We start from the raw sequence: 18,040 nt of genomic DNA, 5'->3' as shown, positions 1-18,040 counted from the left end.
TCGCCCGCGCGCTCGCCCGAGACTTCCCGCGAGGACAGACGGCGTGTGACGGGGGTGAAAGTGGGGTGCCCCAGTGCGCTCGTATTGGTGGGACGGGGGCATCCCGCATCTGGAGGGTATATTCCCTCGTAGGGATGTCCCCGTCCCACCTGTCCTCCAACCAAACGCGGGACGAAGTGGGATCGTCCCGTCCCGTCCCACTTCATCCTGGCAACCAAACGCACCCTCAGACTTGTGTCCAGTCGGATCAGAATCAGATTGGAATTGTGAAATGGACTCCTCGCTCGTGCATGCGTAGTACACATGCGTGATGATGCGCGTCGGCGTCGCCGTTGCATTATCGGATCGGTACGTGATGCCAACAGCTCCCCGGGAAAGGGACGGCGTGCACAAGGAGACAATCCGGTCCGTTGAATCGGTGCTCGAATTTGTGGCCTGTGAAAGCATATTGTTTACCAGTTATTGTTTGGGCTCTGAGCAGTGGGAGTTTTAATAAAAAAAAACTCATGCATGCTCTTGTTACTTGTTTGCATCCCCATGACTGTTTCAAGAACTCTTGAGATTTAGTATTGAGTTGGATGCACTTGCACCGAAATGTTAGCTTGATATAGGGATACTTCAACACCATTACGCGTGCTTGCTCCCTTAGGCCTCAGGAGTTGAGCAAGAGTGGGTAACTTTTTTATTTAATTAATTATGCTAGATACTTTTTTTTTGAAATAAAATGCCAGATACCAATTGTATGCGCCCAGCCAGTTGAAACAAAAAAAACTGAGCTGATGGGAAAAAGATAGAGAATTTACTCATATTTTGACATTTAGGTTTGCTGTGGCATAGTTTGGGCAAAAGGTTACAAATAAAGGCACCAATACATTTATCTAAAATCTCTCCAAGTTCTGGTCAATTGAATTCTTGATACTGATTGGTTTAAACCAGAGCCCAAAAGGTCATGTCACAATAATGCAAGAGAGGTCTTATCACTATAATCTTGTGCACGGTACAATATTGACCCCAGGGGCACTACGGTTTGCAATTGTTAATGACCAATGGGAATAAAAGGGACGACGACAACAACAACAACTAGAGGTCCATAGCTAGGAAGGTTTTACACATTCACTTTGCTGTGGTGTCCTGTTGTAGCTTGTCCACACAAGGGCAATGGAAAAAGGTAACTCGCAACAAGCTGGCCATCCAGGCCCCAATCTTGGACGCATGCAGAAGTTGTACGTGGATGGCTAGCTTCGGCCACTGAATTATTGTTTGTGTGTGGCTCATGCAGTGCTCTTTGGCCTATGCAAGGTCCAAAGTTCACGGAGGGCTCACTGATTAATGTATATCCTAACAACTTTTTTTAAGACGTGCATTTTTTTCATAAAGAAGAAGAGCAGAAATATAACGATGTAGTCTCAAGAAAATCCTAAAATGCAATTACAGGATGCCACACAAGAATTGCAGACAACCAACAGCACAAGAAAAGAAAACCTCACCCACCCCACACCTAACTACCTAAAGACACGCCTGAAGACCACCGGTGAGAACGGATGGACGAAAAGCCCGATCCTTGCCAGGGACAAGCCACCAGACAAGCTTGTAGACAAAAGAGCGACCACCTCAGCTCCATAAGCCATGAAGGAGCACATCGTCGCCCGACGCCCAAAACAGCTACAACCAAGCTTTCAACACCCTGCATGCAAGAAGCAAAGACTCGAAATCGGCTAGGGTACCCGAGATGAAGGCAAGATAAGAGCACGAGGAACTCCCAAAGGATGATGCCTTCAAGAAGGACATGACGCACATTGTACGGCGCCATCGCCTGTCTAGACATCTAGATAAAGTTTTCACCTAGGGAAACAAGGTTAGGGTCATCACAATTCCTCCAACAAGACAAATAACATCCTCAGACGTCGCCATAGTGTGCACCGGCTCAAGCTGCGCAAGGTTTTCACCTAAGACCCATGAACCCATCCTTCGACCCTAACACCACAGCCAGCGGGGAGCAGAGCCGGAGACAAGTCACGCAAGAGTGGCCAAGTAGGGGTGAAGGCATATCAGCGCAACCTGAGGAGAAGCGCCAGTAGATCAAGGGTGGGGGCATATGCCTTAGAACTCCCGTCACCAGAGCGACCAATGGGCACGACAGCCCCACGACCAAGAGCGGTACTAGAAACAGGCACCTACACGACCAAGGGGTGATGGAAAGTATCCAGGAGCACAAGGGCATCACAACGGGCTGCATAACAAGTGGCAGCGGCGGTGGCTCCCGAGTCTCGACAATGATGACTGGTGGCGGCGGCTTCGGAGGATGACCAGTGGAGGCAGCCCACTAGCGGCAGCGGTAAAGAACCACTGCAAGGAGCCCGACGGTGATAGAGCCGCCCACCATGACCTAGCAGTAGTTCACTGGCAGCCACAGAACGGCCAACCTGAGCTCGGAGGAGACGGATCTGGATGAAGAGGGTGTGGATCCAAAGCTAGGGTGGACGGATCCGGCGAGGAACCGGCCAGAGGAGCCCCGACCGGCAAAGGAAAAAAGCGACCAGCGACCAAGGTGTGGGGCGAGGGGAAAGAGGGAGAGGGAAGGGGAAGAAGCCACCGTCGGCAGCAGGGAGGGCACCAGAGGAACCCGCTGCCACCGTCACCACCCACATGCCGGGCAGCCCGACCCGTGCTGCCGCACGCCGGGGGGCCTAACCCACGCCGCCGCCGCTGCGGGCAGCCACCCGGCGCCTGAGGTAGGTGGTGGCACCAGGCATGGAGGTGGACCCACCTAGGGTTTGGCCGACCATGGCGGCTCTGAGGAAGTAGGCCAGTCCCAGCGACATAGGGAAGATCCGATGAGGGACATGGCAGATCCGGTAGCGGGAGGATGGATCTGGTCAACGGCACCGGCGGCGACCTCAACCGGCGGAGGGAGAAAACGACCGGGAAGAGGAGAGGGAGGAAGCAACCGGGGAGAGGAAGGGCGCGGGGAGGAGTGCCCTGCCACCTTCGTCCTTGCGGCCGCCCGAACTTTCGGGGGCGTGCTCCGACGGTGGTAGGACGGGAGGGAAGTGGGAGGGGTTGGCAACGTGCGACGCGAGCGCTGCCCAAGTCGCTGACGCGGGGGAAGTGGTTTGTTGTATCGATATATATATATCCTAACAACCTGACTAGTGTATGTGTGTGCTGATGGGGATGCACACGGCCGTGCGCCATCTGTTTTGTGCTCTGTGAGAGGATCTTGAGAGGCCACCAGCTCTATTCCATTATTCTATATTACCCATTCTATATTCCACCAGGTACGAATATAGTACACTCTATAATGGTATAAAGAAAAATGAAGCGTGGCCGATAAAAAAAGAGTTCAATTTGCACCAACATATTTCCCAAGCATTTTGCTTAAAGAAGTTTAGTCACATGATAAAATCTTTTCTTTTTGTCGCGGAAAAACAAATAGAAAAAAAAAGGTTATGCCTGCACCATGTATCATGCTCTTTTTGCAAAGCCTTGGGATTGTGTAGTGACCAACATTGGAAACCTTAATACTAGCATTATTTTGCAGCAAACAAAGTGGTGGTGTACAGAGAATCAAGGTGCAGCCCCATGCAGCTTGCACCTTGGCTTGGCGCGGCGGCATGCGTCACGAGCCTGCCCGCGTCGTCCAATCCCAAGAGCAACAAGGCGCCAAAGGGAGCGGATTAGTTTACACGCCGCAACATTCCAAGGGTCACAAGCGCAAGAGCACCACTGATTCCCCTTTTGCCCGGAAGGAATGAAGCATCGTCACACAAAAAAGCCTTTGAGAGGGAGGTACGGGTACCTTACTACCGGTAAACAATCATGTAGCAGTACGGACCTGCACCTGCTTCCAGAGGAACTGTTACACATTCCACCACGTTAACCCTTCCCCTGACCACAAAGTCACCACCCCCATGGCTGCTGCTGGCTGCATGCATCATGCATGGCAACTTGCAGAAAAGCTGCGAGCTCTACATCACATGCTCTCCAGTTTCAGAACCTGCTGCACTGGCTTGGCCTCCATGCTGCCCATCATGCACATAGCTAGGCTGCTTATGATGCTGCTACCAACCACACTCTCGTCGGCTGCTTGGTAATGGGCTGCTTGGTAATGGTGGCAGTAGAAGAACAGCAGGCATGAAGGTGAGCTCACTGTGGCCGCGTGCGATTGGTCAGCAGCAGGTGACAGTGACTCCATTGCGGGTGCTGGTGCTGCACGACACTGCACAGCAAAGATGGAAACATGCATGTGTAATGCACGTACTACTACTACATGGGAAAAACGCATGTACATGTATGCACGTCAATGCTGTATCATGCATGTATGTGTATGTGCTGTTGTGTTCTGTAGCATAGACAGCGCGGCGACACTATGCCAGTGCAGGTGCTGCCTGACAGTCAAATCTCCATCATTCCAGCTGTACTAGACTACTAGGTAACCTATAGTAAAATACAGTAGCAATCATGTACAAGTGCGGCCAAAACTCAAAAGGATAGTCTTCCTGTTGTTACTGTTATCCGAAACTGAAGATACAGTTCGTGGCGCTGCAATTATTATCGATCTACGCATGAACCATGGTGAAGCTCTGTAGCCGCATGAGAGACCTAAGGACACGGCCAAGGCTCCCATCACTCGGAGCTCATAAAAGCCTACTACTCAGACTCAGACTCGTGACGCATCAGCTTCAGGGAACAAGCAGTGCAGTGAAGTCTCAAGATGGCACGCACAGTGCAGACATGGGCAACAGAGCATTTGTTGTCGCCGACAGCAGTGACAACAATGAGGCAGTGACATGTGGGCCCAGGATGGCCATCGAGAGCTTCATCGTCCGTTCCATATGAATGCGAATGCAAGGTTCCCAGGCCAGACATGGGCGATGCCTCCGCTTCTTGAATTGAATGAAACCCTCCTGAAAGCTCCAACGGCGCGAGTTCCCTGGGGGCTACGGCACCCGCCCGGGATCATCATGGCGATGGAGCTAGCGCGGCAACGTCAAGGCAGACGGCGCCGGATTCTAGCTCAACAGATCACTACTAAAACTGAACAAAATTGATCTGCTAAAACTGAATGAGAGGCTGTAGAATGGCAAACGAATTGTAACAACGCTAGAGTTGCAGTTCCGTCACGGTGGCCTACGATCCTTGTCAGGCTGGAGATCTACAGCATGTAGGCGACAGGCGCACACGTAGCCAGGACGAGACGAATACGAATCCTGCCAACGCCACTGTCCTTTGGATGGTCGTAGCACGTACAGTCAGGGTGTCTCCTTCTTTGGCCATCCATCCTCTCAACGCCCAGCTGCCAGAGAGCGCAACAGCACGGAGACCCGCGTTTCTTGTGGCTCCGGCCTCTCACGCTCTTGGCAACAACACAGGAACAAACAATGACCAACTCCACGGCAGCTCAACTCCAAACGCTCCAGTAAAATTTTCTTCCAGAACTCCACAATCTCGGTGCTGTAAAAAACGCTCTGAATAGGAGGGTACAGGGAAAATGCATGAAACTATTCGGTACACCAGTAATACGATCCTACAAGCCAGAGGATGCAAAATTGTTCTTATTATCACTAGGCTGAATATGGGTGTGAGTTCTTTGTATCAATCCTTGTAAAGCCGAGTGCTTTCCCCTATTTCAACTTTGACAGGATCTCCTCGGAAGGAACCTCCAGTGTAGCTCCAGCATGTGCGCTCTCGGGCTTCACAACTGCAAAGCCATTTATGAAAGTTATGATCGCAGACTGGACGGTAAAGGAACAACAATGTAAACATATAAGAGCATAACAACTATTAATATAACTGGGTCTAGTTTTTAAGCCTTACTTCAGTTCACATCATAAACTGAAAGCAATTGAAAGACTGTTTTAGCAGACCATAAAGTTGTATGTGATATAGTTCTCCTTCTCCAGACAGGCTAATTCCAGAGCGATGCTGATACAAGACCAGATTTTCATCATTAGCCCTGCAAAGGCATGGTGGTGGGCATGGTGTGTGGCCTGGACCACCTGGGATCAGATGCAACAAACAGTACTAATGTCTAGCGGATTGCTTGTTTGCTACAGCCAAAATAGGGCAAGGAATACGATGTATCCATCAATAGATCTTGGACTGTTCATCTTCAACAGTTAGTGCAACTATTGCATATTTGGCGAAAAAAGTGACGCTCAAAACTGTCATCCACACATTGGGTAAAATAATTTTACAGTATCCCATTTGTGACAAGATTAAGGGGGTGTTTGGATACACCCTGCTAAAGTTTAGCAACTGTCACTTCGGATGTTTGGATGCTAATTAGAAGTATTAAACATAGGCTAATTACAAAACTAATTGCACAGATGGAGTCTAATTCGCGAGACGAATCTATTAAGCCTAATTAGTCCATGATTTGACAATGTGGTGCTACAGTAACCATTTGCTAATGATGGATTAATTAGGCTTAATAGATTCGTCTCGCGAATTAGCACATGATTCTGCAATTAGTTTTATAATTAACTCATGTTTAGTCCTCCTAATTAGCACCCGAATATCCGATGTGACACTGCTAAAGCTTAGCACCTAATATCCAAACACCCCTAAATAGTACACCTTCAAAATAAAGAGTTTGTGCTTAGGGTAGGCAGACTAACACTAGATTGAAAAACTTGATCTCCTTTTAGTCACATCTCTATGTATTATTTCAGACAATGAAACAAAGGATGGAAGGAAGCTCAAAGTCCATTCTAAAACCCCCAAAGTATCGCATGGGTCCACACAAAATCTAAAGTAATTTGTTTCATTCAGTTAACCCCCTAATGCTCCAATACTGGCTCAATTTATATTGAATGGATTTTTCCTTAAAAAGTTCATAAAACATCAAATTTCCAATTACTTTTGTTCAAACATGCAAGCATGTTCCCAGCGGTAAATAATTTTTCAAGGATAATAATAGTCACATCTTCTATCTTGTGTGATAGACGTGTTATAGTATAGCAAGGATTTATCCTAATCAAGTAATCAAATAATCATTAATTCACTGCGCACATCATCCGTATGATAACTGTAATAGAACTGACACTCTGATTTTCAGCTTATAACTCAATATTTCTCTACTCCATATAACTCTTGCAGTTGTGCTATAATTCAGCTTTCAACTTATCAACTCAATTACTATGTTCTATATAAATGTTACTGGCGAGTTGTCAGCCACCAAATGATTCCCTTCATTTGCAAAATGAAAAACCAACTTCCTCTTTCCCTCAGTAGGAAAAAAAATTCCTCCAACATGACAATGGTAACTAAAAGATGTATGCAAGTCCATGGAGAGTGACAAGAGATATATACAAATATTGAAATACAGGATTGAGTTCTACAGGAAACGAATCTAACGTTGTTGTGTAGGCATTCAAAAGTGACATTTCTCGGAAGATGAAAAGGGTACTTTAGAAAATAACGTGAAAAATCCTAGAAAATGCTGAATGACTTGTATACTTTTAAATAAAAAATGCAAGATGAATGACATGTTTTAAATCGCAAGAAGGGTCTGAAAGAATCCTTTCAGGGAGACTTTCAGTGAGCCATTTGTTACATTTTGCACATTAAAGCCCAAAGAATATATATTCACACTGCTTACTTGTTGGTTGGTGAATTAGTTTGTGCGTGGTGTCTCCATGGAACTTGTCCGCTCAGTTCAGATCAAGAGTTGGGGAGTCACCAATTATACATCATTCAAGAACCAGTTCAACAGCATATAAGGAAATGTCTTGTCTGCACTTTTCCACCCACATAAAGCTTATGCAGCCATTCTAGGGCAAGCTGCTAGCATCTTAGCAACTGAGCCCATGCCAGCACGTGCATGATACTGCACTTGTTCGTGCACATCAGCAGCCAGTGATGTATGTGAGAAGCTGTTGGACTCTGTTTGAAGGACAAGATTAACAGGCATGGAACTTTGAGGTGTACGGTACAAACAGCAGAGCAAAGTAAGATGGAATTGGTTATTAAGAACACTCAGTACTTGGAGATAGTCCAGGGACTTCGACATAACATGGTATACCTACAGAAGTAACTCACTGAATTGCTTAATGATGCCAGCGCCAAATTCATGGTACAGTGTAATTAATCTAACTAATAATAGTATTGACTTGAAGACTATTATGACAAAAGTTGATCAAGCTGAAGCACCTTACCTGCTTTCTTCTTTTGCAGGTATTTACAAAGGCAAAGCCACAACTGTCCATTACATCTTTGTCTATCATATATCATTTTTGAGCTCCATGGCTCTTATCATGCCAGATTACTTAGGCCAAATTGATTATGTTTTTCCCTGGGGTTAGTGTTTACTGTTCAGATAAAGCTAAAATGTGTGTTGAGTTGCAGACATGGTAAGATCGTGTGAACAGCATATTACATAAGTTTGAATCTAACATTAACGAAATTTACTGGACAGAAGTGAACCAATCCAGAATATGGCATAGGGCAGTTCAATCTAGTCAAATGAAGCCCCTCATCTGTTGTGACTTGTGAGTGAAATACTGGAGTACTGTAAATGCAGATGCTACTTATAGAGGTGTCAGGGTTGTCTACAACTACTCAAGAAATCCCTTTACTAATACGCCAAAAGTTGTATGTGCAATCACCAAAGAAGCTATGTTTTTGCTTTTGTGTGGTGTTTGTGGAATTTTCTGTATGAAAGTTGCAACAGATACAACAAAATTTGCATAAAACCATGATTAACTAAGCCTGTTTGTGCCCAAATACCTTTAGCAATTCCTGTTTTGAGAGTCTCTATTCAAGATCCATTGCATCCCACGGTAATGTGCCAGCCAGCGCATTTCAAAAACAGCAAGTTCAATAGGCACTCTCCTTTTTAACAATTTTGCTCCTTACAGCCATAACAATTTAGAAATCTAAGGAGTTTTAGAGTAATCATTCTGCAGACATAAGAGATGCTGTAATTCTTCAAGTCAAATGCAGTAGATTATCTTGTATACTAACTAGTGCAAAGATCCATGGATGAATTGGTTACCCTCATACTCCTAGCATCTATTTACCTCCTACTCGCACTCGCACCTACTCAGAATCCAAAGCCAAATTTCCGAACCAATCGAAGCCCTAGATCACGAGCGGGCAGAGCGGGGGGAGGGATGACTGGTGAGCAGTATCGAATCGTACCGAAGGATCCGGAGGGCCCGCGTGTGGCCTGGACTATCCCGTGGCCGATGAAGAACGCGGCCTCGCGGGCGTCTTCGAGGGCGCGCGCCAACTCGTCGGAGCCCGGGGCGAGGCCGCGGTGGTCCTCGAAGCGGCGCCGGATCTCCACCGCCGACTCCTGCAGCATCAGCCGGTCGCCCGCGAACGTCCGACGCGCCGCCCGCAGCACCAACCGGTAGGCAGCCAGCCCTTCCGCCGCCGCCGCCATTTTCTCGCGAGCAGAGAGGAGGTCTCGCGCGTCAGGCCGGGGCCCTCTGGTGTCGTGATGGTAAGGGCGCGGCGATTTCCCGAGGCTGGAAGCCCACGCGGGAATCAGCCACGGGCCAAAGTGACCCGCCTTTGGAAACCCTCGGCCCTCGGGAAGGGACTCGCCCACCCGACCCACGCGTTTTCCCCGGGGCAGCGCTCCCCCACCTGGGCACATCGGGCGCGGCTTCCCCGTGCGTCTCGCGAGCACCGCGCCGCGCCGCGCCGCCGCCACTCCGCCGCCCTGTCCAAGCTAGCGCCGCCGCTCCGACCCGCTCCGCGTCGAGGTGCCGCCACCCCGCCTCCCCGTCCAAGAACCTCCTCTCCGAAGTGCCTCCGCTCCCCGTGACTGCTGTGCCGCCCCCGGAGGTCTCAATCTGCAACAGCGCCTCCGGGCTCCACCCGGCCGCCGCCTCCGCATCCACCACATCGCCGGCACCTCATCTTCCTCCTCGGCTAGCATATGTGAGTTCTCCACCCTTTCCCTCTCCTATTGCCTAGGGTTATACTCCTCTCTCCTGATTCGTAGTTCTTGTAGATCTGCCAGCTCCAAGATCGACTCCTTGTTCGTCTCCACTGGACATTGTTTGCCTAGGTAAGCCTCTCACTCTGTTAGTTGCCAAGGCCGAATTGCTTGTTACGATTTGTACCATGCTTGTTGTAAAAAAAAAAAAGGATTGTAAAGAATAGGAAAAATGAAGCAATATTATTACTACTAACTGTTTGATGATGAGCATTATAATAGTGGGCACATGGATGCAGCTAATACTAAAGCCATTGCTTGTACTCTACTGGCTTAATTCAACACGAGCACTACTTAATTCAGAGGAGAGGATGTCACGTCCAAGCAAGAATTTGCCAATAAACCTCCTGCAGGATGGGACAAATGATTTTCAGAGTCGGCCTCTTGATTCATCGTTGTAATTACTGAACAACATGGATCAGGAAAGCTAGTCAGATGCCGGATAACAATGTCAGTAATCCTGAAACCTCAATGCGAGTTCTCCTTCTAGGTTTTAATATCAATTAGCACTGCTTGCACTCCACCGGCTTTGGGTTATGTTGCTTAATCTGTTTTCGAAATGAGTAGTAAATCCCACAAAATTTGGCATCTGTTTGGCCAGTTCAGATTAGTTGGAGGAACCAATCAATGCCCCTTTCCATTTCTATCCTATTCGTCCATGGTTTCGATCTGTGCTTAACTGCTTACCTGAACCAGCATTCCTTGTCAAGTTATGTATCTGATTACTGCATCTGATTCTGATGGAAAACATGTACATTCATTACGCGCTGGCCTGCTGAGCAAGGCCAAAGTAGTGGTAGGATATACTAGCTGAATGTTCTGTAAATAGGTGTTTCCATTCTGCAGTGTTGTATTATGTATCTTGTCTCAAATAATTGTCAATGTCACTGTTGCCTTTTGGAATCAACATACATATATGTATCTGATTACTGTTGTCATTAGAGAGCAAAACGGGGATGAAGGGTGGTTGGATCACGAACCAAATCATATCAATCCATCTGATTATGTTGAGTTGCTAGAGAGGGATAACAACTACCCAAATGAAGTGCAATCCAATGATGGAAGCACCCTACGAGACCAAATTGCCCTTCAAATGTGGTTTGCCCACAATAATTAGTTGAAGCATAAATGTCAGCACTAGTGTGCATGGATTGTTTGTTCCTGTATTGTTTTTTTTTTGCTCGATTGCTTTTTCTATACTGGTTTTTGCTTGATTGCTTATTTCATGATAGCCTTATCTAATCTTGTTTATTTCTTGCAGCCATGTCAACGGAAAGGGCTGCATGGAGCTACATGCATGAGAAAGGACTAGTGGATATTCTGAAAGAGCTTGCCAACCTCCCAATGTTGAAGGGACAAAATGGCTGGACAGCAGAAGGTTGGAGGAGTATTACAAATAAATTCAATGATATGTTTCCAATGGCAAATTTCACTAAGCAACAAGTACAAGAAAAGGAGAAGGAGTTAAAAAGGAGCTATAAGATAATAAAAGAAGCCAGGAAAAGTGGTGTTGGCTGGAACGACACTTTGGGTATGATTATTGCAGATCCAAAAGGTTGGGAGAAGTTGATTAAGGTTAGGTCTTTTTACTCTCTTAAATAGATTAGAATCTTGAGAGGCACATTCTGGTTCTAAACTTCCAATCATACATTTTTGTTGTACTTAAATAGGATAATCACAGAGTTGGCAAGTTCCGCAAGAAGGCATTTCCTTTATATAACAGCTTGGAATTATTGTATGAAGGTAATTCAGGTAATTCTTTCATCTTGCTTCCTGTTTACATTAATGGCCACGACTTCTATTTGCAAAGCTAGTTCTTCCTTATGACGGTTAGAAGTAATCTTATGTACGAGCTTCCTGGGCTAGTTCACTTGTTCAGCAATTAGTTATTTTTTCACTTGCTCATCAATTTAGTTAATTATCCCAATGTTCAGCAATTTAGTTAATTATTCACTTGTTCAGCAATAAACTTGTTCAGCCGGTCATTTGTTTGTTTAATAGGAAGTGTGGCCACAGGGGATTTAAATTTTACATCAATTGAGCCTCCACCACAAAGAACTGAGCTGCAAGTTGAACCAACACCTCAAAGGAGTATCTCGGAGCAAAGCAATCATAACACAGCACCTAGCTCTGGATATAATGGCATGGCTTCTAGACTTGATGGCATAGAAAGCACTGAAGTTCAATCAGCCCCATCCAATCATAATTCAGAGGATCAGGATGTTGTTGGTGGGAAGAAACGCAAGCAAAGTCAGATGGCAGCAAAACTTGGGGACTTCATTGACTTTAGAAAGAATCAGAATGAAAAAACTCTAGAAAAGATAAAGGAGAAGAAGAGACGTGAGGAAGACTACTCGGTGGAGAAATGTATTGACATTGTGGACACCATGGAAGAGCTATCAGATGAACAGAAAGCCGATGCTAACGAGCTTTTCCAAAGTGAAATGAACAGAAAAATATTCGTGAGCACCAAAAACCCAAGTGTCCGGCTGATTTGGTTGATGAAAAAAATTGCTCGGTATGTTCCCCCAGTTCTTGTGCTGCAACTAATCTATAGATAGCTGCATGTAGACATCTGTTCTACTTGAGTTTGCTTAATTCTCTGAGATGAATATACAACTTCTTCTTTGTCATGCCTTAATTATCTGAGATGAAAAAGTGTGAATAATAATGACTTTAGGATATGTACAAGAACTTAGCCAAATAGCATTAGAGTAACTGCTTGTGTTATTGAAGATGAAAGTATCAGGGTAGCTATTTGCTTCTGTGCTTCAATCATGCCACTAATTTGAAGTTATTACTGCTCCTAAGGTAGTTGATTGCAATCTGTTTCTTGCAAATATGGTGCATATGTGGAAGTATCACGACAAACTACTGTGATAAAAAATTTGTTTGGACTGTTGGCATGCCAAAAGGATCAGGCAGTACCCACTAATCATTGGTGGTTTAGTTACTTTTTTTAACATGGTAAGCTAAACTGGTGCAACAACTTGAAATATGCATTTATTTGGCATACTACTGTATGAAAGAAGAATACATGTTTATCTGCATATATAACCTGAAAGATTAGCGTATATATGCAGTATGAAGTAGATGCATCTAAGCTATTGTACAGTATGTTTCAGTTCTCATTTAGGACTTTTCAATATTGACTACTGATTATTTTTTCAGAATCAATGAGTGTTGAGAAGCATGAAGAGGAGAAAGAATGTTGGAGAGAAGGTCCTCGGCTTATTTTACTAGCTAAATCTCTTATACAGTAATTATATCATGTGCCAACAGTTGAGTTAAATGCATGGTTTTATAGCTGAGTAGATGCTTAAAACATGCAAAGAGCACCTAACCATTTAGGCCATTGCGTCAGCTGGATGTAAATGTAATGTGATATATGTATCATCTGAAGCCCTAGAGATGGATTGTACTTGCTATATGAATTGTGATGTTGCACTCATGGCAACTTGGTGATTGATGTTGCAGGTTGATCTTTTACACATATGTTTATCTTATTTGTCAACTTGCTATTTTCTATATTTTTTTGGATTTTTCCTGATTTTTTGAAGTGTCAGATTAGCATTTGTGATTGATGTTGCTTGATTTTCTCCCTCCCAGATCAACAACAATGAAAAGTATAAATTTCACATACGTCATGTCAAAGAGGCTGCAAGAGTAACAAAAATCACGAACTATATTATCCTAGGATATGAGATTTCGTAAAAGAATTTACCTGTACAACAGCGTTCTGTTTTGATTTAAGAAATTGAGAAAAGATTTAACACAAGGGTTTGAACTCAAGTCTCTGGGATAAGAAGCTCACGTCCTAACCAATTGAACCGCAGCATAGTTTGTTGCACACTCCTCGGAATAATTATACTTGTTTCATTCGAAACGCTAAGAGGTATGGGGTAAATTGCTCGACGCCAAGGCTTAGCGCCATCCATGATGGTGCCAAGCTCCCGCCACGTCGGCATCCACGTCAGCAGCTGCGTATGGATCTTGGCGCCAAGATGGCTGGCGTCGGCGTCAGGATGACTAGCGCTGAGACGTGTAAGCTTGGCGCCAGCATGGATGGCGCCAAGCTAAGGGTCCAGATTTTGAAATGGTTCCACCAGGAGCGTATTTGTGAGAATCTTTCCTAAAAAGGGCTAAAAAACAGAAAAGACAGGTTGGAGGGGCTGGAGAGGGATGCGCTGGTCACGAAAAATCCTTGTGGGGACTCCTGTTTCGCCACCGCCGCCTTCTCCCCTCCCTCCGACGACCAAAAAACAGCGAGATGGATGCTGAGGATGATTGGTCGGATCAATTTTGACCAAACCCACGCCGCCCACAAAGTTCTCGCTACCAACGTCACTTGTACCGCTACCTTCATCGGCTCCAACGGGCGGGCGCGGCCTGGACGGGGCTGTGCGCCCCTGGCCAGCGGCAGCCACCCCCTGGCCAACGGCCTGGCTGGGGGTGGGCGCGGCCTGGAGCTTAGAGGGCACGCGTACTTTGGCCTACGACGGTCACTCTGATGTCAATGCTCCAACTATGGATGTATTTTGTGATGAGTTGGCTACCATCCTTTCTCTCGCTTGGAACTAGTTTTTATCATGGTGTGATTTTGTAATATTATTTGGTGTCACCTTGGAACATATTTAATTGGAACAATTATATCTATGCTCTCCGATGCATCAATCTTCATGAGAAAAAACACGGGAGTAGTGTAGCAATTTGTTTACTGTAGCAGTGGGTTAGTGTAGCACGTGGGTACTGTATCACAGGTCCTATAGCTCGCGGACAAAAAAAACCCAAACCCCAACTAAGGGCGATAGAGATTATTCCCAACAATTACTATAATTTTTGGAGCTGGAGTTTACACCATTTAACAAACAGGTTCATAACTCCTTGTTTTCCTGGAGTTGGTGGAGTGGAGCTAAAAAAAGATGAATTTGGTAGAGTCGAGCTGTTTTTTTAGCAAAGCAGTGCCAAACACACCTTTAGTAGACCATATGCTTCCAAATTAGTCCTAAAAGAGTTAGCGGCTTCTTTAGGCACTCCTGCGTACTGCCCTGAATAAGAGGGAGGCTTTTTTCTAGCTTGCAACTAGGTATGTGGCCATTCGTTGCTACGGGCGATAAAAATAATTGAAGATTTAGAGCTCAAACATCGTGCAAGCCGTGACATCGATTGGATATTCTGGTTGAACTTGGTTAATGCTGGAAGCGTAGACCATGGTGAATCGTCGCCGTTCTCCTTTCACACAATCACACTCGTTTCTTTGGCAATACAATGCACATGCTGGAGTGCCATGCCATACATAGTATTACTATTGATGTGTGATGTCCAAATGGAGGCTCTGTTGGTGACCACGGAAGAAAGGCAGAGGAGCAATATACTTAGAGGATTTCTGTGCTTTGCCGGTCGCTGGTGTACGCGGACACAGGGTTATTTTATTTGTCCCGCAAACAAAGTGGAGAGGAAAACCAGTCGGCCATGTACCCCTTCATTTATAGGGACAAGCCTGTCTACGGCAACGTATTCAACCAGGATTTCAACCTATACAAGCTTATCTATGTCTCTTGGCTGATGACAAGGAAGAGCCTGACAAGGACAGCCGATGGAGTGAATGGCAAGTCCGATGTTGTGCTACGTATGTCTTAGAAAGCAAAGTATAACTTGGATTTCACGAAGCAAAAGGAAACAGATGCAGGAACGCCAGTCCATCTCCTAGACCCTTTCGTCAGCTGCCTGTTCTCCTATCATTGTACGCTAGGCAGCCGATGGAGGAAATAAAAAAAAAAAGATAGCCGATGGAGGAGTCCGGTCTGCAATCAAATCGGCTACGGAAGGGGCATGAAGTCTTATACCCGTGATGGGGGCACGGCGCCCGCGCCCGGCAGCGACGACGCGGCATGTTGCTGCGAGTTAAGGTGACTCCGTGAAGATGACGACAAGACAGCGCGCTGCTAATGAAGATGGTGACGCCGCGAGGCTGTCGGGCTAGACAACAAGACGGTGTTGCTAACGACGCCACCGCCGCGGGCCTGCTGGAGGTGGTTCGACAATGACGCCGCCGCCGGGCTGATGGAACAACAAGACGCTACTGCTGCCGACACCGCCGCAAGGTTGCCGGAACGGAGGAACGGCGCTCGGCGCTCGCTATGGCTGCTTTAATGGTAGTCTTTATGTAAACGAAAAATTCCTACTTTCCTTTCATTGAGGCACGAGGGATTCTTATTCCACATGAACAAAAGCACCTTTTTATTCTTTCATATACTAGGAGTTTTTACTTGGAAATAGACTAAATATAGCCTGAACAATCCTAAAACCCCTCGAAGGAGATAATAAAGAACCTAAAGCGAAAGGTAGAAAAAAAATTCTACTACCTGCCCAACAAAAAAAAAGGTATTTGACAAAAAGAAGAGGAGAGTTCAGCATATGTACTTAGGAGCAGAATCAGGAGTGGCACATCAAGCAAGGAGATAGATAGCTCGTCAGATGAGGCTTGATGGATAGTGCATGGTGTTGGCTCAGTAGATAGTTCTTACTGCAAAATACTTGAAAATTTTATCTTGCAAAAACAAAAATAGCTTAGCTCTTCAATAATACGATAAATTGCTACCAAAGCCATTTGTTAACATCTTTGAAAAATCTTATACACATGATATTTGTTTTTGCATTGAGGTTTGTCAAACTGTTTGTGACCCTTATGAGATTCATTTCATACTTTCATGATCAAGATCACGTACACCCCTTATATACTCATGCTGACTTCTACACTGTAAGTTACGCAAAAACAAGCCTTCCATCCACGCAAAAATATTCCATCTCTTTAACATGACTCTTTATATTTATTATGAAAAAGGATATGGGCTATGAAAAAAAAAGAAAGAAAAAGAAAAAATATTCATGCTCAAAAGCATTAAAAAAAGGAGAGAGAAGAAAAAAGAAGAAAGGTAGCCCATACACGAAAAAAGAAATAAAAAAGAGTCATGCAAAAAGGAGTTCAAATAAATTCCACATAGAAATTCCACACACACATGCACATCTTGATCTGATTGTATGAATTGTTTTTTCCTTGGATCCAGTTTTTGACTTTGCAAAATATGCAATACAAGTACGCTTCCTCTTCATCCCCTACCCTGAGCTCAAAAAAAAACCTTTCTAGAAATAGGGAGAAAAGAGGCAACCCAATACCTCAGTAAGGAACCATACACATTGAATGATCCGATAGAATCATTTAAGGAGCAAGGTTATGTTTTGATTTAAAAATCCTTCAAAAAATCCAAGTTGTTTGAGCAAGAGAAGTAAAGTTGGCTTGATTCTTGTATGTTATCCGAGCCTTTGAATAAATCAGAAATGCGAGGGGCGCCAAATCTCATGATCGAGTGAGAAGAAAATAGAACAATTATATTATGAGCTCAATCCTGAATCCGACGGAGTGCTGTTATGGAAAATGGCCCAACGGAAAGAAGACGTGATAGGTGTCTCACTGCAGATGTCGTGGAGGGAATAGAACAGTCGAGTGAAGAGAGGACCTCCACCACCGTGGCGGGCATCCTCTCCTTCCAGCGCGAGACGATATTCTTTCTAAGCTTTTTAGCTCTATATAGAGATATAGAGATATTTATTACCTGGTTAACGTGGCGAGCGATTTAGCTGAGACATAAATTCATGGACGACGGCCTCGGTGAATCAATAATGGACGACGGTGGCGGCGCGATGGACGATGGCCCTTGTGTAGCGATCGTCTCTGCCACCGTTAACCTTTACGCACAGAAGCAACTGAGCGATGATGCAGTGGTGGCGGCGGAGGCGATGTTTGTAAAGGTGGAGAGGATCGCAGCGTGTTCTGAGGCGTTCTTCCCCTTGGGCGCGTACACAATAATTGGAAGATCGATCAACGGCTGCAGTTTCTCGTTGGAAAGACCAACGGATGTGCGGCTTCTTGGCGGGCGAGGAGGGCGGGCTCGGGGAGAAAACAAGGATCCGATGGCAATAAGCCGTGTTGGTAAGATTTCGCAGGCACTGGGGGCTGAAAATCGATACTTGACAGGACAAAGAGGCGGAGGGCGAAACAGACGAAGTTTTTTCGCCCTCCCACTTTTT

At 45.6% G+C, this 18,040-nt stretch overlaps 2 protein-coding genes across 2 annotated transcripts; one reads left to right on the top strand and one right to left on the bottom strand.

Moving 5' to 3' along the window:
- Window positions 1-5,401: 5,401 nt before the first annotated feature.
- Window positions 5,402-9,522, bottom strand: LOC101770928 (mitochondrial zinc maintenance protein 1, mitochondrial). Its single transcript, XM_004962262.4, has 2 exons — window positions 9,145-9,522; window positions 5,402-5,701 (listed from the first exon to the last, which is right to left on the bottom strand). Exons 1-2 carry the CDS (start codon window positions 9,389-9,391, stop codon window positions 5,625-5,627), a joined length of 324 nt encoding a protein of 107 aa, XP_004962319.2. The 5' UTR covers window positions 9,392-9,522; the 3' UTR covers window positions 5,402-5,624.
- Window positions 9,523-9,686: 164 nt separating this feature from the next.
- Window positions 9,687-13,458, top strand: LOC101769716. Its single transcript, XM_012844933.3, has 6 exons — window positions 9,687-9,894; window positions 9,977-10,024; window positions 11,214-11,527; window positions 11,623-11,704; window positions 11,954-12,470; window positions 13,124-13,458. Exons 3-6 carry the CDS (start codon window positions 11,216-11,218, stop codon window positions 13,137-13,139), a joined length of 927 nt encoding a protein of 308 aa, XP_012700387.1. The 5' UTR covers window positions 9,687-9,894; window positions 9,977-10,024; window positions 11,214-11,215; the 3' UTR covers window positions 13,140-13,458.
- The last annotated feature ends 4,582 nt before the right edge of the window (window positions 13,459-18,040 follow it).

Source organism: Setaria italica, chromosome III, assembly GCF_000263155.2.
Source record: "Setaria italica strain Yugu1 chromosome III, Setaria_italica_v2.0, whole genome shotgun sequence".
Taxonomy (NCBI): Eukaryota; Viridiplantae; Streptophyta; class Magnoliopsida; order Poales; family Poaceae; genus Setaria; species Setaria italica.
This window is presented reverse-complemented; position numbering and strand designations above follow the sequence as displayed.